General features: G+C 44.4%; 1 protein-coding gene across 5 annotated transcripts in view; it reads right to left on the reverse strand.

Moving 5' to 3' along the window:
* Positions 1-22,576, reverse strand: part of Marchf10 (membrane associated ring-CH-type finger 10) — a 91,718-nt gene that overhangs the window by 27,802 nt on the left and 41,340 nt on the right. For all 5 annotated transcript variants that reach the window (XM_070027712.1, XM_070027713.1, XM_070027714.1 and 2 more), the window contains 2 exons: positions 11,601-11,753; positions 3,734-5,099 (listed from right to left, as the gene is read on the reverse strand). In XM_070027712.1, the coding sequence (XP_069883813.1) occupies positions 3,734-5,099; positions 11,601-11,753 (1,519 nt within the window). The remainder of the gene's footprint in view (positions 1-3,733; positions 5,100-11,600; positions 11,754-22,576) is intronic.

Below are 22,576 nucleotides of genomic sequence, written 5' to 3' on the forward strand. Positions count from 1 at the left end.
AAAAAAATAGCTCCAGAAAATGAAGGAACATTTTCTCAAACCACAGAGAGCTAATAGTTGGTAGAATCAGAAACTGAATCTAGAGCTGCACTACAACAAATGTATGTTTTTAAACCTCTTTGGTACATAAAATGAGAATATGAAAATTCCCGAAGGAAAATGGTTATGGACACTTGAGTGTTCATAAAATGGTGGTGAGAATGGAAAAGTGGAGGGCTTTCTTTTGTGGGGGGACCTTTACTTGGCTTCCCCCTACCATGGCTAGCACTCTACCACTTGAAACAAATTTCCAGTTCCTGCTTTCTGCTAGATCATTAAAGTTAAGAGTCTTGGGGATTTGTCTGCCCAGTCTTCTGACTGAACCTCATTTCTCAGATCTCAGGTGTGAGGTGCCAGTGCCCAGATCTAGACAAATTCCTTGAAGCTCAATGAAACAATACACATTACAAACCTTATACAGCGCATTGCCTTTCATCAGCAGTTACAAGGTAAGAACGTTATCCCTCAGTGGAGACTCAAATGACAACACTCATATTCAATGTAAAATCTGTAGTCCTAGAAACTTTAGGTAATACGATAAGATTAAAACAAAAAATAGTGAGAGCTGGACACATGGCTCAAGCAGTAGAGGGCTGACATAGGAAGCATGAGGCCTTGAGTTAAAAAAATGTAGCCTTGCTGTGGCTCAAGTGGTAGAACGCTAGCCTTGAGCTGAACTGCTGAGGGACAGCGCCCAGGCCCAGAGTTCAGGCCCCACGACCGGACCCAAACAACAACAACAACAACAACAAAATGTAGCCTTGTAATTGTGACACCTCTGTATGGTATTTTCACAGTAAAAAAAAAAAAAAGTAGCCAAAAATAGGGTTTTGGAGGAAAAGAAATTATTATTCACTGTGGAAATCATTTATATAGGAAACAACCACAGACAAGATATTATAAACAATTAAATTCAGCAAAATACAGAGAAAACACGTAATAGAATATCTGTTCACTAATCACAAATAGTTAAAACTCAGAACTTAAAATGTTGTTTCAAGCACCCAGAAAGCAAATGCAGGAGGATCATGAGTTCTAGATCAGCCTGGGGCTTTGTGGTGAGACTGACTAAAACAAACCCCAACAACAACAAAGAAAAAAGAAAAGAAAAGAAAAGAAGGAAAGAAGGAATGAAGGAAACAAAAAACTGGAATTATAGCTACTCAGGCAGAACTACTCATCTGAGCCTTAGTCTAGCAAGTATGAGACCCTGAGTTTGAATCTTGGTGCCATACTAAAATTTGCATCCATATGCAAAAATGAAAGACTGAAAACATTTTTTTCAGCAACACTTTGAATGGAAGGTTAAAGGTGTCTTTCTTTTTTTTTTGGGGGGGGGGGGGTCCGGTCGTGGGGCCTGAACTCTGGGCCTGGGCACTGTCCCTCAGCTCTTAAGCTCAAGGCTAGCGCTCTACCACTTGAGCCACAGCACCACTTCTGGCTTTTTTCTTTTTGCTTATGTGGTGCTGAGGAATAGAACCCAGGGCCTCATGCATGCAAGGCAAGCACTCTACCACTGAGCCACCTTCCCAGCCCAAAGGTGTCTTTCTTTCAAGTCTGTATTTTAAAATATTTCCTAAGTAGACGTTTTTGAAATCATAAGAGTATAAGGTCCATTAAGAGCATAAGGTCCATAGAAACAACAGAGCATTTGATGAACATTAATAAAGCATTTGTTAAATAATAGTTTCAAGTAACCACATGCACGTGAAAAAAAATTACTTTGAGCCCAAAGGTGTCACTTTGGTGATGGGAATCAGGACTTGTGTCAAGTATGCCTGAAGCTATTTTTTGTGGCTCAAGTGGTATAGTGCTAGACTTGAACAAAAGACCTCAGGGACAGATCTAGGCCCTGAGCTCAGGACAGCGCGCGCGCGCACACACACACACACACAGACACACACACACACACACACACACACACACACAGAATATAAACTAGTTGCCTAGTTACTCAGAAGGCTGAGATCTGAGGACTGCAATTCAAAGTTGGCTGGAAAGCAAATTCATGAGAGTTTTCTGCATTTAACCAGCAAAAAGCCAGAAGTGGAGGTGGAGCTCAAGTGGTAGAGCCCTAGCTTTGAGCAAAAGAAGCCAAACAAGAACACAAGGCCCTGAGTGGACTTTTTTTGTGTACTAGCACACACACACACACACACACACACACAATCTTAGAAGATTATATATATCACTGAATGAATTAAACTTTTCTGTTTACAGATGCATAGCAATAGGATAACTAATGGCCCAAATAAGCCATTCCAACGTACCCAAAGAAGGCTTACATTTCAAGAATCAATTTTCAGATCAGTAAGCTAATATAAGGACACAGTAAACACCTACCATAAATGAAATGGTAGAATTTTGACATTGCTTAATGATGGCTTTGAAAACTATCCAATTTTGTAGCCATCAAATTCCCAAAGTCACATCAAGAGAAAAAGATCAAAGAAAAGGGCAATTGGAAAAGATCTTTTTTTTTCTTCCTCTCTGATGCATGAGAAAGAGCCCTTATAATGGAGGCAGTGGTTAACCTAGGGCAGCCCTTCAGCGATGTAGGTAACTATGGTAACTGTTTGGGAATAGTCTTTTACTTTGGAAGGTTCCAATTCTAAAATTGTTGGTAAGATTTGCGTTTAGTCCCATGAGGGAGAGCTGTGAACTTCAAGTGCTGTATGGTTCATTCTCTAGGGAGACAGCAACCTTTCCATAAAAATTCCTGGTTTCTAATTGCTGGAGAGAAGAGGTAGGATTGTGTAGCCCCCAGAAATCCTTATATCTGCAAGTTTTCCTTTGTTAAAGTTATGGTATAGAGGGGGGAAAACCCACTTTAGGAATACTGAAGAAATTGAATAGAAAGGGGCTGGGAAGTTGGGTCAGGGGTAGAGTGCTTGCCTCACATGCATGAGGCCCTGGGTTCGATTCATCAGCACCATATAAGCAGAAAAAAGCTGGAAGTGGCACTGTGGCTCAAGTGGTAGAGTGCTAGCCTTGAGCTGAAGAGCTGAGGGACAGCGCCCAGGCCCAGAGTTCAGGTCCCACGACTGGACCCAACAAAAAAAAAGAAACTGAGTAGAAATATTAAACTTTTCTCTGTATGTATACATACATACATACACACTGTGTGTGTGTGTGTGTGTATCTGTGTGTGTGTGTCTGTGTGTGTGTATCTGTGTGTGTGTGTGTGTGCGTGTGTGTGTGTGTGTGTGTGTGTGTGTGTGTGTGTGTTACTGGGGTTTGAACTCAGGGCCAGGGCCTTGCTTTTTCTGCTCAAGGCTGATGTTCTATCACTTGCATCCTATTTTTCCCATCTGGCTTTTTGGTGGTTAATTGAAGATAAGTCTCATGGATTTTCCTGCCCAGACTGGCTTCAAACCTTGATCCTCTGATATCAGCCTCCTGAATATCTAGGATTACAGGCATGAATCACTGATGCCTGGCATACACACACACACACACACACACACACACACACACACACACACACACACACACACACACACACAAATGTAAAAGCAACAAGAGAGGGGCATTTTCCTCCAAACAATCAACATTAAAATGACAAGAAAGAGCCTATCTGTGATTTAAAATTCCCAGGACTTTCTAATGAAAGCAATGCTTATTTTAGCACTGGGAGGGAAGAAAAGGAAGATAATATGTGTATATTTTATACAGAGTTGTGAGCATTGCTCACCTTTCTTGCAATTTCTTGAGCTTCTCAGGGTCTGCCTTTGTCTCAGTCTCCCCCTTCTCATCTGTAAAGCCAGAGACTGCTATGTTGGCCTCACCATCATTTTGACTTGTGAAATCAGACACTGCAAAGAAAGTAAAAGGTATAGCTTCTTGCAGGGACTCAGGCATGTGCAAGTGGCCTTGTAAGTCCATTCTTGATCGAGAAGGTCTGGGATTGTCCACTGAGGACAAACTGCCTTGAGGATTTAGTAATAACTCTTCTGCATATAACGAAGCCCCTTGGGGTTGGCTTGTTAAAGTAATGTGCTCTGCTTCCCTGACATCAAATTCATGCGTCGTGTTTACCAGAAAAATATTGTGGTTTTCAGTGCTGGCAAATGGATTTCTACTTCTAATAGGGGACAGTGGTCGACGAGCGTTGAATCTTGAGTTTTCCTCCAGCTCTGAACCGTGAACTAAAATAGACGACACTGACAGGTCTACTGACATGTCATCTATCAGAGCAGAGTGCATCAATGGCCCAGGAGTGGTATAGGAATTCACTGATGATGATCTTGGAGCTATGGGTCTACCGGAAAGCAAGCAGTCAAAAGAATTTCTGGAATCATTTAAATAGTGTTGCCAATCTCTTTCGTAGTCATGGACCCCAGGTGTTTCCACAGAGCCTCGATTGGGATATGGATCTTCAGCATTGAGTCCTTCTTCTTGACTGGGTTGGGATTCGGTCTTTTTCTCATTTTCACTGCCATCGCTGTCATTATCTGTGGTAGGCTCCTCATCAGACAGGCTGGAGTCTTGCTGCTTTGTCACTGGCTCCATTGTATTGTTTATTCTGAGTGAGCCACACTTGGGTTCCCTTCTTCTTAAAGAATTACCTCGACTATTATCAGCATTTTTGTCAAAATCATTATTTTGGACTCGGGTGGTTGATGTCCCGAGGAATGGATTTCTTTGCTGGTTGGAAGGAGAATGGGGTGAGTGCATACCAGCCATCAGAAGTTGTTCTTCCTCTTGGATTTCCTCTTCCGTGTCATCATCTTCCGGAACCATGTTTATTGAAAATGTAGAATAAAAGTCTTCATCTCGGAACCTAAATGGTGTCCCTCTTCTTGTTGCTCCCATGGTACTACTGGGTATGACAGGTGACCCCAAAGACTCATTCTTCATGCCTTGGAAGGGCTGACATAGGGATGAATGGGGCTCCTTTGGGGAAAGGGCACTGGGCTCTCCTTTCTTGGGCCTCTCTGGGGCTTTCTCTACCAGCCTCATCAGCGGTGGTGGTGTGGCTACGCTTTTTATCTCTCGACTTGGTCGCTTCAGCTTTGTCTCACCTGCAAACACTGGGCCTTCTGATTGAATTACTGGACCTGCATTGAGAAGAGACAAATTCATCATTCTGTTAAAAACAAAAACAAAAACTGTGGCCTGGGTGCCCATGGCTCATGCCTGTAATCCTAGCTATTCAAGAGGTTCAAATCTGAGGATCATGGTTCTAAGCTAGCCTGGATAAAAAGTCTATGAGATAGATTCTTATCTCCTATTAACCCCCCCCCCCCAAAAAAAACAAACAAACAGAAAAGGAGCTATGGCTCAAGTGAGAGAATGCTAGCTAGCCTTGAACAAAAAAGCTCAGGGATAGCACCAGGGCCTTGAGGTTAAGCTCCAGGGGACAGTGGTTTATGGGCTTCTATTTCCTGCTTCTAGGCTCTCCTTTGTGCTCAAAGGTGGCCCTGAGTGTTTGGAGTGACCCTGAGCATATGGATTACTTTTGTAGAAGTTTTGGTGTTACTGGGGTTTGAACCCAGGGCCTGTTGCCTGCTAAGCAAGCCGTTCTACCGCTTGAGCTACAATGCCAGCCTTCTGCACAAGCTTTGGGAAGATTGGTCTAGCTCCATACCCATGTCAAGACTGAGGGTAGATAAACCTCCTTCTAAACACTGGTTTAATTCTTCATTTTTTTAAAAGGAAAAGCAGTTTTCTGGGAATGACTTCTGGAAAAATCACTGGTTCTTCCTTTCTCTTCCAAATTCCTCCCACATACATTTATGGCAGCCCTGCTTCACACACACAGCTTTATCCACACTAAAGTACAATCTGCCTTGACAGATCGAGAGGAAGATTCTAGAAGCCCCATGCCCAGGTAGGTACATTGATGTTTATGGTCATACTATTTAGTACAAATAAAGCATTATTTAATATAAATAATACTTCTCAAGAAATGATTATCTTTTCTTTATCCTTGACCTTTAGTAAAGTTGTTAACTGCTGGCAGACACAAACTCCCTCCTTTCCTGATCTAAGTTATGACATGTGAAGGTAAAGGGACCACTAAGTGTGAGTTACTATTAATGCGATTAGTTATTCAAACTTGTCTCATGGTGCTGGGTGCTGGTAGCTCCCACCTGTAAATCTAGCTACCCAGGAAGCTGAGATGTGAGGATTGAAGTTTGAAGTCAGTCCAGGCAGACAAATCCAAGATACTCTTATCTCCAATTAACCAGCAAAAAAGCCAGAATCAGAGGCTCAGGGGGTAGCATGCCAGCCTTGAGTGAAAGCAAAAACAACAAAACAAAAATGAAGCCAGTGCACAAGGCCCTGAATTCAAGCCTCAGTACAAACCAAACCAAACAAAAAACTTGCCGTATATAAGCAATGAGTAAGTGCTACTTAACTGAGTGCTTACGCCGAGCAAACCAGTTGTGTCATGCACACACAGCCCTATGAAATAGGTGCCAAAATCATACCACATTATAAATGGGGTCACCTCAAGGCTTAGGGATGGCACATAACATCCAGAATGCTATTTCTAGTATGTGATGGGATGAACATTTGAACCTTAGCCTGCTTAATGCTAGGGTTTGTGTTTTTAACCACTACCCTGAGTTTTCCCCTAAGAAATTGGCAAGACTTCCAATTTCCCTGTGAAGGCCAGAGTCCATGGAATCCATTGTGTGTGTGTGTGTGTGTGTGTGTGTGTGTGTGTGTGTGTGTGTGTGTGTGTGTGTGTGTGTGTGGTTGGGGCTTTTTCCCACTGACAACATGGGCACAGGAAACACTGAAAGTGCTTTTCTTAATTCCTCTTCTCTTTCTTCTTGCCTACCACGGGCTACCCCGTCATGCTCTTCTCTCTGCTCCCCTTGGCATCTGATGAGGCTCTGTTGTCCTTATCGCTTAATTTCTGCAGCAGTTTGCCTGTCTAGTGGACTGGACGCGACCGGCCCGGCAGGTCGGTGATAACAGCTCTGCTCAGGGAAATGCAAATCTTCTGAGCAGCGGGCTTAGCCAAGGCCAAGTCAATACTGACTCACTTTAATTGAGGTGCCTCACAGGGGAGCCCTGGCTCCACTCTCTAATGTCCTAATACTCTGCAAGCTTCTTTTATTGTTAACGGTGTGGGACACTCAGTGACACAGTGTGAATCTTTACTCATCAGCTCTTCCAGAAATCAGTTAGAGTCTCCTGCCAGGCCCCCTCATGGGTTTATAAACCCCAGTGAGCGATGTGTCAACAATTCAAGGATGCATTGAACAGCTGGTTCTATAGGAATAGGAGTAGAGCTAGGGTGCCTGCCCCACTGGGCTGGATCATGTGTTTGGGAAACTGAAGAGTCTATGAAACCAACTGTATTCTGACTTTTTTTTTTTTTTTTAAAGAGTGACACAGGAGAGTCAAAGAATGCACCTCTGGTTGGTGACTTCTTGTTTTGAATTTAACTAATTGGCTAGGTGCTTGTGGCTCATATTTGTAATCCTAGCTATCTATGTAGGAGGATGAGATCTGAGGATCGTGGTTCAAGGCTAGCCTGGGCAGGAAAATCTCTGAGACTTTTATCTCCAATTAACCACCCAAAAAGCCAGAAGTGGAGCTATGGCTCAAGTCGGTAGAGTACCTGCCTTGAACCAAAAAGTTAAGAGACAGTACTCAGGCCCTGAGTCCAAGCCCCAGTACTGGTGTGTGTGTGAGTGTGTGTGTGTGTGTGTGTGTGTGTGTGTGTGTGTGTGTGTGTGTGTACATGCATACACATGTGCATGTGCAGGTGCACCTACAAACACACACACACACACACACACACACACACACACACACACACATTAAGCTAATTAATCTAAGTCCTTTGGAGAGGGGGGAGGGTTCCCTGATGCTCTGTGAGAGGACCCGGACCTCCTACCTCAAATTTAGCTCAGGTTTCTGACCTGGAAAGGGAGATACTCTTAACAGGCAAAAAGAAATCAGCTGGATGGCTTCTGAAAAACAGAACTGGAAATGAGCTTCATGGAGGCTACTGAGCTATCACTAGGCTCTGGGTCTGGAAAGAAGGCCCAGTTATGTGCTGGGCTGAGATTCTGTGGCTTCCTGAAACACGCCAGGGACTGTGTCTTCACCCTGCCTTGTCATACTGCCTTCTTCTTTAAACATTTAATCAGAGATTCCCCGGGGAGAGGGGGGGGGAAGAAAGAGAGAGAGAGAGAGAGAGAGAGAATGTGCGTGCAAGTACACACACTTATGTATCTTTCCAATAAAGGTGGCAGACGGTGCCATTCTATATTTATGCTATTTTAACCCCATTTTTTTTGTGCATGTGTATGTGTCTATATCAAAGTGGGAGTGGATTCCAGTAGCTCTGGGCTGGGAATAAACACTCTGATTGCTATGCCAGGGATGAGCTATTCATAGCCCAGGCCCTGCAGATGCTGAGGCTTCTCTGAGGCCCGGCCTGGCCTCCAGCTGTGGATGGAGTGCCTGCCACCTGCAGGAGGTCTAGGCACACTGAAATGAGACTGGAACAAGTATCTGTCCATGCTAAGTCAGGGCCTTTGGTCTGGGCTGCCTCATGTGCTTGACCAGTAGTGTCCTACATTCTAGCAGCCATTGCTTTTTTTTTTTTAAACCTTTTTCTTCTGTGAATAGAAATAGTCTATGACTATTGGAGAAAAATTAGAATACAGAGGGGGATTAAAATAATCCATGTCTTCTCATAATCCAAAAGTCAGAATAGCTGATGTTTGTGTTGTGGACTTGGGTGAGCTGCAGACCCAGACCAATAAGAGTCATATGTCAGCATTCGAATAGTAAGTTCAATGCCTTTAAGTGGAAACATGTATGTTGTGGTTTAATACCGGCCTCATAATTCCTGCTATGCCTCTCTTACCAGACCTACTTGGCTCCCTGCAGCCATTTGAATTTTTACAACCCAAGGCTCCCTTATCTAGAGGCTGTTTTTTGTTTGTTTGTTTTTCACTGTTACTGTTGCCGTAAGTTTTGGGGCTTGGGCTACTGTTTCTTAGCTTTCTCTGCTCAAGGCTGTAGCTCTATCACCTGAGATATGGCTCCACTTCTGGATTTGTGCTTGCGTGCGTGTGTGCACGCATGCGTGTGTATGTGTGTGTGTGTGTGTGTGTGTGTGTGTGTGTGTGTGTGTGGTGGTTGTTATTAACTGGAGGTAAGAGTGTCCAATGTCATAGAATTTCTTGCCTGGGCTGGCTTTGAACCGTAATCTTCAGATCTCAGCATCTGAGTCTAGGAATACAGGCATGAGCCATGAACACTTGGTTAGAGGCCTTAAAAGAAAAAGAAAAATTGCACCATTTCTGTACATACAACTGCAGGCTCTGCTCCCCTTTCTTAAAAATTTCACTGCTGTTAATTAAGAACTTATAGAAATTAAAGTATAAAGGTATCCTATATAAACATACCAGGATTTGCTCCCCTACTGCTGGTATGTTGCTTGCCCTGAGACTTTTTTTTTTTTGGCATGGAGGATCACATTGCAATGAATGTCCTTGCTCACACATCTTTGATGACTTGTCTTCTGAGAATGGATTCATGGGGGTGGATTGCCAAGTTAATAGGTATGAACTTTCTAGAAGCTTTTGACATATGGTGCCAAATTCCTTCTTTGCACCAAATTGCCCTCGAGGTAGGATACGAAAGCAATGCTGCTACCCTGTGTAGCCCACAGTTCGTGACAGCAGGAAGTGCTAGTGGCTAGCTTCGCTACCAGTATTAAATATGATGTTAGAAACCTTAGCCAATTTGGTAAGCTGAAATGAGCTCATGTGAAATTAGCTCATGTGTAAATTTACATTCATGATCTATGAGGCTGAACTTTTAAAAATGTTTATTAGCTACCTATAATTTTTTTCTGTGAAATTTTTGCTTTCCTACACTGTTTTTCTATGAGCTATCTGTGGTGTGTGTGTTTGTGTGTGTGTGTGTGTGTGTGTGTTTAATACAAAATTAATTTGCAAGAGGTTTCTGTATATCATCTTAGTCACATTTGCTCCAAATCTCTGATACAGCTCCTATAACTGGTTCAGACTCCAGTTTATAACCCATATTACAATGTGAGAAAAAGAGCTAAAAAGGGAGGGCATGACTGGGGGAAGAGAAGGAGGGCTGAGGAGAGCAGAACATGGGGACATGTTCCTAGTGGATCACAGGACAATGGGCCACGTAACCTGGGTGCAGCTGGAAGGTTGCATAAGCTCCATGGGTTCATAAATATTGCATGGATAATGCACCTCACCTTTATTTACTTATTTATTTTGGTGCCAGTACCGGGGCTTGAACTCAGGACCTTGCATTCCTCCTGGGCTTTTTCCACCCCAAGGTTGGTGCGTCACCCACACCTCCATTTCTGGCTTTTAGCTGGTTAGTTGGATTTGGCTGCCAGGACTGGCTTTGAACTGTGACCCTCAGATCTCAGCCTCTTGATTAGCTAGGATTTACAAGTATGAGTCACGGGTGCCTGGCCTCACCTTTTAAATAGTATCTGAGAGTTCATTGATGTCAGTTGGGGAGGCAATATGAAGAAACTATCAAAATAGTTCAGTGCCCTTTTATGTGGACCTACTATGTGCTGGCCTGTATATTATTTCACTTAAGTTAACTTTAACATGCAGCAGGTTAGATGTTATCATCCTTTATTTTAAAATAAGGGAGCTGGAGTCCTTATGGAGAAGGGGGAAAAGTTTTAGAAGTAAGATCTGCCCTAAGCCACATGCCCTTTCCTCCAGGAAGCATTCCATCACAGGGAATCCTGAGGACACGTGGTTGCTAACAGATTCATGTGGGCTCTAGTTGTCTCTTAAATCTAAGCCATCCAAATACTCCCATGTTTTCCTACCGGTGTCCACCAGAGTATCAGTCACATTTGGTAGCAACAAAGGATGAAGCTGGGTCACTTGTCTAAAGGGCAAGGCTGACTGTGATGTGTCACTTTCCTTGAGTCCTGAGAGGACTCCCGAGGTTCTGCTCTCCTTCTCTTCCTGCCACCACAGGAGAGGGTGACAGGGTCAGCAGAGCTGTATGACGTGGGCTTCTAGATGCATGCTCAGGACTGAGACCGGGAAAGAAGGAGGCTCCACCAAAGCCAGTGCTTTGAAATAGAGCAGCTCTTCATTTTGATGTTATTTCTTAACACATTTAAAGATCTTGCTGGTGTGATTGTCCTGGATCACAGGGCAGAAGAGCTCTGTGGGGAGTAGAGCAGTTTGCCACCCACATTCCTCCATCCTCCTCTCCCGGCAGGTGATCAGGGACTGCAGCCAGGTGGGACCTCCCCAGAGCTGCAGGCTGCTTCTCCTCCCCCTGAGTCCATGCAAAACCATTCAGAGCCATGCTCATGGGTGGTAATGCGAGAGAAAGGCAAAAGATCTGCTCTTCTCATCCCCTTTCCTACCAAGCCTCTGTTGGAGAAAATTAAAACCAACAGTCTGCTTTGAAAACCTGTGTGTTCTAGTTTAAGATAATTCTCCATCATATAAAAGCATAACCATCTAAAAATCAGAAAGAATTCACGAGGTAACAACAAAAGTCAGCCTCTCCCCACCCCCTGTCTCTGAGGAAAACACAACCATAGTTCTTACCTGCTCCCAGGAGAGCTGGCACCTTTGTCGGCAGCTGCAATTTCTGTCTGCTTCTCTCCCCAGATGGTCTTGGGCTGTACATTTCTGGGCTGACTGTCAGTCTCCCCAGATTTGGTCTCCTCTTCCTTGATAAAATCTTTGGTGTCTGTGTCACTGAAAGGTGCAAATGCTTTCAATAACTAATTAAAAAAATAGGAAAACACTTCTGTATAAAAGGATGCTTTAAAGGCTTAGCTTGAGGAAAGGGAAGGAATTAAGACAATAGACCCACGAGGTCAGAGAAGAGGTGGATTTGAAAACTGGTTATGCTCTCTTGTAACCAAATGAGTGTGGCAAATGGCTTTGCCTCTCCAAGCTTCATTTTCCTCATTTATTACATGGAACTATCTATCAGATGATTTTTCACCATAAATAGCACTATGCAGCGGATATAAGGGTCTTTTACTAAAAAGTTTCTTGCTTCCAAGGTCAAGAAGGCTCTTGGAGCTGGGTACTGGTGGCTCATATCTGTAATTCTAGCTACTCGGGAGGCTGAGATCTGAAAATCCTGGTTTGAAGCAGCCTGGGTAAGACAAATCAGAGACACACATCTTGACCCAGAATCCAGAAATGGAGGTATGGCTCAAGTGGTACAGTGCCAGCCAAGAATGAAAGAACTAAGGTAGAGCATGAGGCCTGAGTTCAAGCCCTATTACTGGCAAAAAAAAAAAAAAAAAAAAAAAGAAGAAAAGAAAAAAGAAAGAAGAAAAAGAAAAGGCAGCTCTGGGGACACACAATGATTCAGCTATTGGAGAAGTCACCCAGGTTTGAAATGACATATTTTATATCAACATATTTATGTCCTCAGGTTGTTAATTAGTGACAAGTATGCTGTTACAGGAAGGTGCCAAGCATCTGGAACCATGCGCCTTTTCTTTTCTCTTGCATATTTGTTGCCCACCACTGTGGAAGACAGTAGCTAAAGTACCATGGACTGAACCCCAATTCATACCTCCTCAAAACTCACATTTAGAGCTAGGTCTGAATGACATCAAGTTTTGTCTTCATGTGTGTTTAGTGCCAGTGCCTATGAAGGTGGGGGTAAAGCATTTTCCATGCATCTTGACAAGTTGTTGGGTTCACAAGGCAGCTAAATCATCAACATCTGCACGAAATCCCCCGAGAGAATTTTCTTGGCTCATCCTCTTTTAGAAAGCTTAGAAGTTTCACAAATAGACATAGCCAACAGGCAGCATGGGGATAGAACTGGGTCGGCCCCCTGGCTGCTGTGTGTGTGTGTGTGTGTGTGTGTGTGTGTGTGTGTGTGTGTGTGTGTGTGTGTGTGTGTGTGTGTGTGTGTGTGTACACAGCTTTTCTTGGCATGTAGGGGACAACAGTATTTATATTCCTGAGTGTAGGTTGTGGTTGCATGAATACTTTCCATCCAGTCCTGGGAAAAGGATGAAAGTTCTCTTTGGCAGCCTATGAAGCTTAGTTTAATCCAGTGACTAGGCTTGCTTACTCCTGACAGACCCTGGGCAGGGTGGAGTGAGTGTGTGTGTGTGTAGGGGTGGGGGAGCAGGCAGAGGATTCTATGTTTCAAGAAAGGGCAGTGTGCTCCACAGGCAACTTACTAGAAGAGGAGAGCCCCTAGTGGGGTTCGGTCAGCTTAGGACAACTTGTTAGAGCCCAGGGAGGTTGTGGGTATAGCCAGAGAGGAAGACAGAGAGAAAATTCTGTGGGAACTCAGTATTCTTTGGAGTACACAAGGTGAGATGTGATTTCACTTTTTAAGAGTGAAAGAAAGGAGGAGAATGAGAGAGGAGGGAGGAGATGAGAGAGAGAGAGAGAGAGAGAGAGAGAGAGAGAGAGAGAGAGAGAGAGAGAGAGAGAGAGAGAGAGAGAGGGAAGGAGGGAGGGAGGGAGGGAGGGAGGGAGATCAGGGATCTGCCACCATGGACAGGAGGGATAACATTTTCTCAGCATAAACATTGCGTTCCTTGAAGCTAGAAGTTTCTCCTGTATCACTAAGGTCTCATCTGTTAGCTCTTAGAAACAACTGCTTTCCACTGCCCAGCTGACAAGAGGAGGGAGCCAGGAACAGGGTTAGGCCTCAGGCTGAATCCAGTAAGTTAGAACCTGGCCCAAAGATTCTAACTTAGTTTACTTTGATTCCCAGAAATGATCTGAGCAGATTATTCAAATTCCTTCCACACGCTCATTTGTAGACCTTCACATTGCCACAGCTGCCCCCCTCCCCTCCATCTTACTCCAACTCCATGCACACACCCATAGGGTGGGTTACCTTCCTTCCTCGGGCTTGTCTTCCCCACACCACAGCAGCCAGCAGGCCCTTCAAGGTCTCATTTTATGTTCACTAAGTCTGCTTTAATTCTGTCTTTTCCAGAACCCTTACTTTCAGCGTTTTGTTTGCATTTAAATATTAAAACATCACCTATTGTATAAGTAGACCAGAAGCTCCTTGAGGCCAAATATCACCTCTTAGCCAGCCTGTATCTGGCCTCACATTGTTAGGCAGGGCTAATGATATTTGCTTCATAGGGTTCAAGAAGATACATTAATCTCAAGCCATGAGAGAACTTCAAAAGTAGAACAAAACCTTCGTTAAACAAAACACCCAAGGTGGCTTCAAAGGTTATTTTTGTGGTTGTGTTCAAAAATCTTTTTCTTCATAGAAAGCATCAGATTTCTTAATGATTTTCCAAAATTAAAGTAACAAAGCTGAACTCCTTTGAGGGCTCTACCAGGTCTAGAGGTGGAAATGTCATCGTTAGCAGAGTCAGGACTTCCTGACCTTTCACAGTGCATATCTCAGTTTTTGTAACTGTAAAATGGGTCTACCCCTACTATGTTAAGTTACTATAAAATATAGCAACAATAAACATAAATGGTCTAATTCAAGTGTCTCAAGTAACCGCTAAAAATGGTAGATGCTTCTTCTGTTATAAAGGATACTAGTAGGGCACTGGTGGCTTATACCTGTAATTCTAGCTACTTAGGAGGCTGAGATCTAAGGATCCTGGCTTCAAGCCAGCCTGGGCAGGAAAGTCTGTGAGACACTTATCTCCAGTTAACCAACAGAAAACAAAGTGGAGCTATGGTTCAAAAGTGGTAAAGTGCTAGCTTTGAGCAAAAGCAGCTCAGGGACAGTGCCCAGGCCCTGAGTTCAAGAATCTGAATACCACCAGCAATGGGAGGTCTGACGTCATCCCCAGCAGAGAAGGTGAATTTAACCAGAGACTCAGTTAGGCTGCCTTCCCAGGTTGACAATAATTTATTCTGCAGCCTTCATTCCCATAAGTTTTTGTTGATTCTCTCCCCCAAGTCTTCTTTGATAAAATCCAAAAGGCAAATAGCAACTCTTTTTCTAATAATTTGTTCAACAAATACCTGTGTGCCTTTGCTATGCAATAATTTGAGGGTTTGCAAGATGAGTAAGACATTTTGGTCACGACCTTAAAGATTATGAACTAATTTGGTTGTGCTGGAGGACTTCTTCACTTTGTTATGTTTTTGGTTTGTTCTTTGCTCTCCATTTTCCCTTTACAGGTCACAAAGAAAGTGACCATGACGACATAGTTTGTGTATAGGAATTTAAGAGCTGCAGATACTATGTTCCTAATCACCATATCTGCATGAACAGTGAATCAAATGTCAGAACTTTGGGGCCATTCTAAGATAGGACCTTACCATGGCACAGTGCATGTATCAATGAATCTTGTGGGAAATCTAAGTCATCTGTACTGGGAAGTAGATGTGGGGATGTCTGTGATTGGCTCTAAATAACCCATATCCCCTTCCTGTATCTGAGCAAGGTGACACATCAGGAACTAAGAAACTAAACAGCTGTTTTGATTAAAAAAAAAAAAAAAGACATGTGTCTCAAGTCTCTTGATAATGTTGGGAAACAATGATTGCTAAGAGAATAGTTCTTTATTTGGCCAGGAAAGTGGAGGTAGGGGAGGAAAGGTAGAAGTCCCATATTTATACAAGGCCCTGACAACTCAGAACCAAGTCTATTCAATTGTTCACATCTGTCATACATAGATGCAGTTCTTGAAAATGAGAAAAGCAAGAAAAGGAGGAAAGTACAATTCCTGAGCCTTTACCCCCCTCTGTCCTCTTGGACTGGGTTCCTTGGCTTCTGGGAGGGGCTGAGATTCTGTCTGAGGAGATGCTTGTTTGGAAAGCTCACTGCTCTTTTTGGATGGTGGGAAAAATTACAGCTTAATTGCAAGAGCCACTGTTGCCTTGGTGTAATAGGCAGCTTTCTGTACAGTCACAAATAATAGGTCACGTCTATTTTCTATTTGAGCATGCTAGAAATGTGTGGTGTCACACATCCCCAGAGGAGATCTTAATTAAAGTTTAATTATGGACCATAAATATGTTTTATTTTGGAACTCAGGAGCTGGGATTTTTTGGTGTTAGGAAATGCAAATGCCTAATAAGTAGGCAGGAAAGGGAACATAAACATCAACTGAGCCCTTTCATTTGTCCCTCCTTGGGATGGCTCTGGATGGCTATGTACTTTTAGAGTCACCTGCTCTACACACACAAACATTGTGTGCCACCCTCCACACACAAACATTAGCTTTCTGGTGGTGATGTTCCAAAGAGTGTTAGACACAGGAGGTAAGAAATCAAAGGAGTCTGTGGAGACAATGGGATTTTATTGGTTGTTCATTCCTTTGGCACTACAAGAAGCTGAACTTAAGGGAGGTGGCAGCGCTGTCCCGTCTGTCTTCCTGTTCCCCGCACACCACACCTCCTGGTATGAATTCCTGGCCCCCTCTCCTGTCCACTTGCCTTCTGGAAGCCTCTGTGCTGTGTGCCTTGCTGGGAATGACTTACCACATGAGGTAAATTTTACTGGGCCTTCTGGGGCCAGGCAGGCACAGCACAGGGGTCTCAGATGGATTTGGGCAAGAGACAGGAAAGTAGCAGAGGGCTGCTGGTGACCCCTTTAGGGGACCTGGGGTGGTGGAGGGAGTGGAAGTGGTGGGTCTTGGAAAGCTGGGAAAGATGACAGGCGGGAGGGAAGTAGAAGGGCCCTGAGCCGCTGGAGGGGAAGGTGGCACTAGAGGTAGGAGCAGGCAGCAGTAATTCGTATTGGGCTTCAGGACAGGGGAGAAAGCAAACACAGAACAGTAAGGGGTATATTCAACACAGAACAGGGGGTGCTCGCTGCTGTCACCTGCACAAAAGAAAAAGAGCAATCAGGTTGCAGCACTCACAGGGGAAAGGACATTAAAAAAAATAAAGGCTATGAACGAATCAAAACTGGAAAAATTGTTCTTTAGGGGTGGGAAGAGTCGGGACACCAGGTGTTCTAGGACACCTTGTTTAAGCTTTGAATCACTGAGAAGGGCATCATGGGCAATGGCATGGCTTTGGACTCCTTTCCCAGAAAGACAGTCTCTGGTTTGCCCTGGCAGATGTAGGGAAGTTCATCCCCCAGCAAGTTCCCAAGAACATCCTGAGGTGGCTGTGGGGAAGGTTCCATCTTTTCTCATCTCCCACAGCCAGGGTAACGAGTTGCTCTGGCGGCAGCAGATGGCAGCCTGCGGGGTCTCCCTTCCGGCAGGCTCTCCCCCCACATCTTCCAGCTGCCCCCAGTAGGAGATTGTGGGTCATGTCCCTAATCTAGCCTTTTTTGTTGTTGTTATGGAAGGGAAGATTGGGAGAGAGAGAAAAGAAAAAAAAAAGGCAGAGAGAGCCTGGTGGGATTGTGGAAAGAGGAGGAACCAAGGTGGGAAAGACAGGTGGACAAGAAGGGTATCCAAGGGAAATGAATCATGTAGTCACTAAGCCAACCTCACTAGAGACTAGAGGCAGAGTACAGGCATCTGTGGAGTCAGGATTCAGAGCTACTCAACTCGTACCTGCCACTAACCAAATGGGGCACCTTGAGTCAACGGCCTACCTTCTTAGAACCTGTTTCCTCGTCTGCAAAATGAGACAGGTGTTTTCTCTAGCATGCATGAACTTCCCCTGGCAATGACACAATGACACAACCTCAGCCCACCTAAATCAGAACCTGTGTTTTTTGTGTATGTGTGTGTGTGTGTGTGTGTGTGTGTGTGTGTGTGTGTGTGTGTGTATGAGAATACACATTAAAGTCGGAGAAGCAAAAGAAAGGCTTTTGCAACAGTGCCATGAGATATTGTTTTACCACAGGTCCAAAAGCAGTGGGTAAGTGGGTATATATGATCTTAAATGGAAACAGCACTGTTGTTGTTTTTGTGCCAGTCCTGAGGCTTAAACTCAGAGCCTGAGTCCTATCCCTGAGTTTTTTTGCTCAAGGCTAGCACTTTACCTCTTGAGTGGCTGTTCCACCTCTGGCTTTTTGCTAGTTAATTGGAGATAAGAGTCTCATGGACTTTCCTGGCGAGGCTGGCTTCAAACCTTGATCCTCAGGTCTCTGCCTCCTGAATAGCTAGGATTACTTGTGTGAGCCACTGGCACCTGGCAAGCCTTTTTTTTTTTTTTTTTTCTTGCCTTTTCTTTTTATAAGTTAATCATCTCAGGTATTTTGTATAGTGGTGTGATGTTGATTAACACAGAAACTCTGGGTTAGAAAGAAGCTGGAATTTGAATTTCAGTGAAGTACCTCTTTGGAGATTTGTACCGTTGTTGGGAAATGCTGCAGTAGAAATCAGTTCTGATTCTAACATAAATAATTAAAATCAGTAGTCTCAGTCTACTGGAGTAGCCCTGCAAGGTCCTGTTAAAATGAATCCAACTAAATATGACCCCCTCTTTCTTTCTTAAATGTCTTTGAGAGTAGTCCCTACTTCTCAGATAATTTTTCTGTATACATTGTCTCCTCCCATTATTCACTTAATTGTTCTTATCTTTAAAGGTTCCTTGTCAAATCTCTTCCAATTCCATCCATTCTTTTTGGGGGTGGGGTGGGGAGGGGTCCGGTCGTGGGTCCTGAACTCTGGACCTGGGCGCTGTCCCTCAGCTCTTCAGCTCAAGGCTAGCGCTCTACCACTTGAGCCACAGCGCCACTTCCGGTTTTTTCTTTTTGTTTATGTGGTGCTGAGGAATCGAACCCAGGGCCTCAGGCATGCAACGCAAGCGCTCTACCACTGAGCCACCTTTCCAGCCCCTCCATCCATTCTTAGAGGAGGGGATCTTTTATAGTTTCAGCCCCGTCTTGCTCCTTAGGGCACCTGGGCTCCAACCAGCAGTGGGGAGTGATCTTCTGAACCCAATGGCTCCCTAGTATTTCTACCTAGCTGTTCAGACTGTACTGCATAGACCACATCACAAAGTGAGGCCACTTTCCTATCACTTTCTCAGTGTTGTCAAATGCAACGTTCACTGGCCTCATTTCCTAGGCCAAATCCCTAAATTCTCTCCGATTCCTGCTTTATCCCAACCCTAACATCCCAGTCATCAAGTTCTTCCAGGCCTATGTCGTTAGGTCTCTCTCAAGGTCATCCCCCCTTCCCTGTACACTCTGCCTTTCCTCCAGGTCAAGCCCTTGCCATTCACGTGGAGCTAGCTTCAAATGCCCCTCATCTGGCCTCCTTTGTGTCTGGCTGTCTGTACCCTCTCAGTCAGCTCCTTCTCCAAGCTGTAGCCAGAATCAGGGTTAAAAATGCCTGGCTGGGTGCTGGTGGCTCAGGCCTATAATCCTAGCTACTCAGGAGGCTGGTATCTGAGGATCACAATTTGAAGACAGCCTGGGCAGGAAAATCCATGGGACTTTTATCTCCAATTAACCAGAAAAATATTAGAAGTGGAGCTGTGGCTCAAGTTGTAGAGCTCAGGGACAGCATTCAGGTCAGGTCTCATGTTCAAGCCCCAGTACCAGCATATGGACACACACACACACACACACACACACACACACACACACACACACACACACACACACACACACACACACACACACACACACACACACACACACACACACACACACACACACACACACACACACACACACACACACACCCCATTTGGATTGTATCACTTTCCTGTGTAGACCCCTAGAGATGACTGATACCTTCCACAGACTTTCAAGGCCCTTGGGAACCCAGTCCTTGTCTACTGGTAGGGCCTCCACTTTCTATTTTATACTTCCTACTTGTAGCTGACCATAAACCAGGGTTCCTCAGACCCACACATACACATCAGGTTCTGCAGCTCTAACAAGCTGTCAGATGATGCCTCTGCCACTTGTCTGGAGATGTTCCCAGCACAAGGCCATAGACTTTTTGTAGGTTCTTTTTGTTTGTTTGTTTTTGTTTTTTTGGGGTCCGGTCGTGGGGCCTGAACTCTGGGCCTGGGCGCTGTCTCTCAGCTATTCAGCTCAAGGCTAACGCTCTACCACTTGAGCCACAGCGCCACTTCCAGCTTTTTTCTTTTTGCTTATGTGGTGCTGAGAAATCGAACCCAGGACCTCAGGCGTGCAAGGCAAGCGCTCTACCACTGAGCCACCTTCCCAGCCCCTTTTTGTAGGTTCTTAATATCTGTCCATCTGTCTGTCTTTTTCCTACAGGCCTTTGCACATCAAACATCTGCTACTGGGGCACTTCTTTCCTCTCTCCCTTCTCCTCTCTCATCTCCCCCTTCCCACTCTTCCTTTTTCCGCCTCCCTCCCTCTCTTTCTTCTTCCCCTTCTCTACTCCCTCTCTCTGCTCCTGGGCTAAGTCCCTGGCTGTCAGGATTTTCACCTTGCCCACTGCTCTCACAGCTCTTAGCATTTACTTTGGTCGTGGTGTGTATCACACTATTTTCCCCACTGGTGTCCTGGAGTTTTATTTCTGCATCCCTGGGGCCCAAGCAGAGAAGCATGAAGTAAATGAAGGGAGAAACCCAAACACCCTAGGACAAGGTGCACAGGAAAGTGGGGGTGGGGGAGAGGAAAGGGAGGGGAACAGTTGACTGCATTGAGCTTCTCTATAGATAATAAGGAAATGGATAATTTCATCAATGAAGAAATATTTAAAGGATATTTAAAAAAATAACTAAGCTGCAAACTAAAGTTTCTTTGGCCAAGTGGTTTTCTTTTCTTTTTCTTTTTGGTCAGTCATGGGGCTTGAACTCTGGGCCCAGACGCTGTCCTCGAGCTCTTTAGCTCAAGGCAAGCGCTCTACAACTTGAGCAACAGCACCACTTCAAGTGGTTTTCTTATAGAGTTGCCAGCCCTGGAGCATCAGGTGATGTTGGGAACAAGCCATCAGGACCTGGGAATTACCTGTGCCTAAGCTCCAGCTGATACCCAGGGTCTTTACTAATGAGGAATTGGAGTTCAAAAGAAGTTACCAGCTTTTATTTTGAGACTGTAAAATAATAGAGCCAGGATTATAAGCCAGGACTTCGCAATCTGGGCTCTGGGACCCCCCACTACACCCCCACAAGTTCCCTCTGTCTCAAAAGCATTAGCAAAAAAAAAACCCAAAAACTATTTTTTTAACTAAAGAATTATGATTTTTCTCTATAAAAATGGGAGTATTCATCTATCTTGTTTTCATTTTTTTTCTCTCTTGGACAGATATCTTGGAAAGTTGTTGAGTACCAACTGAACTTGCTGGGAAACCCCATTCATCTTGCTTGGCCTTTGTGAGGGAGAAAAATCTTCACTAGAATTTATTTGCAAGGCAAATTATAAAGATTTAAGATTTGCCCTCAAATTCCTCTTTCAGGATGCTCTTTAAATAAATGTTTCCCCAATCCAAGAGAGACCACAGTTATTTTAGATTTCTGTCTCCTCAAGGCTGAATTCAGGGCTTTTGCTTGAGTTTCACAAGAAGGCATCTTCACAATAAGCTGCCAGGAGGCCCAACAGGCCTGGCGCCTCCCACCCATCCGAATCTGATAATGACTAACGTGGAACCCAATAATAAGTGAGGATAATTTCGGAACACTTGGCTTTGCTTTAAAGGGCAAGATTTTGGAAGCAGGCTCCCAGGACTTCATCCAGATCCGTTTTCCCAGAACATAACTAGTAGGGAGGGACTCTGCCCAAGCTGCAGGTGAGAAGCGAACAGGAGAAACCCACATTTGGTTTCCCACGTGTCTGTCTGATCCTGGGGTAGAGAGCACCTCAGGGTTCCAGGTGCTAGAACCCCACCAACACAGGACATGGTTCTCCCAGGCTGGGAGTGGGAAAGGTGGAAAACTGGGAGGACTGAGGGGGCTACCACAGCCCCTCAACCTTCCCAGTACTTCTGCACTTTGCTAGGCCTTTTCACAACGCTGCAATTCACCCATCCGTACAGAATTTAGAAATATGTGCTGTTCTGCTAGACTCACTCACCATCCCACACCTTGCCAGTGATGGAAGATTTAGGAGTCAATGGAACATCAGTCCCAGCTGGGTCTTGATACACTGCCTGCATTTTCCATATCTTCTTAGAGACAAAATGTATCTCCGGCTTGGTTTTGGAAACTCACAAGTGTGGTAAAAATATCTATACTTACATCTACGATAGAAATCTTAAAATTCCATCTCTGATTACTGTCAAGGGGAAAAGAAAAGGAGAGGGAGGATAACAGTTTTTTGGAGAGGACAGCTACTGGGGCTTCAACTTGGGGCCTTTCGCTCTCACTTTGCTTCCTCTCTCAAGGCTGGAGCTCTACCACTTGAGCCACACCGCCACTTCTGGTTTCTTGCTGGTTAATTGGTGATAAGAGATGAATGGACTTTCCTGCCCTGGCTAGCTGCAAACCACTATCCTCAGATCTCATTTTGAGTCACTAGAATTACAAAGTGTGAACACCTGGTTCGGGAGAGCATAACCTTAAATCAAGAAAGGCACACTGTTGTAATCCACGATCCTTACCAAATGCTGCTCTCAAGTGCTCGAATAATGCTATAATTGAATACATGGTTACAGGGTCAGGGTTGGACATACATACATTTTAATCATAGAGTCTTCACAGCAACCCCTGAAGGGAGGTTGTTTTTATTCCCTCTCTTCATTTTATAGGTGACAAAACTAAGGCAAAGAGAA

Source organism: Dipodomys merriami, unplaced genomic scaffold (genome assembly GCF_024711535.1).
Source record: "Dipodomys merriami isolate MVZ:Mamm:240054 unplaced genomic scaffold, mDipMer1.0.p SCAF_19, whole genome shotgun sequence".
NCBI lineage: Eukaryota > Metazoa > Chordata > Mammalia > Rodentia > Heteromyidae > Dipodomys > Dipodomys merriami.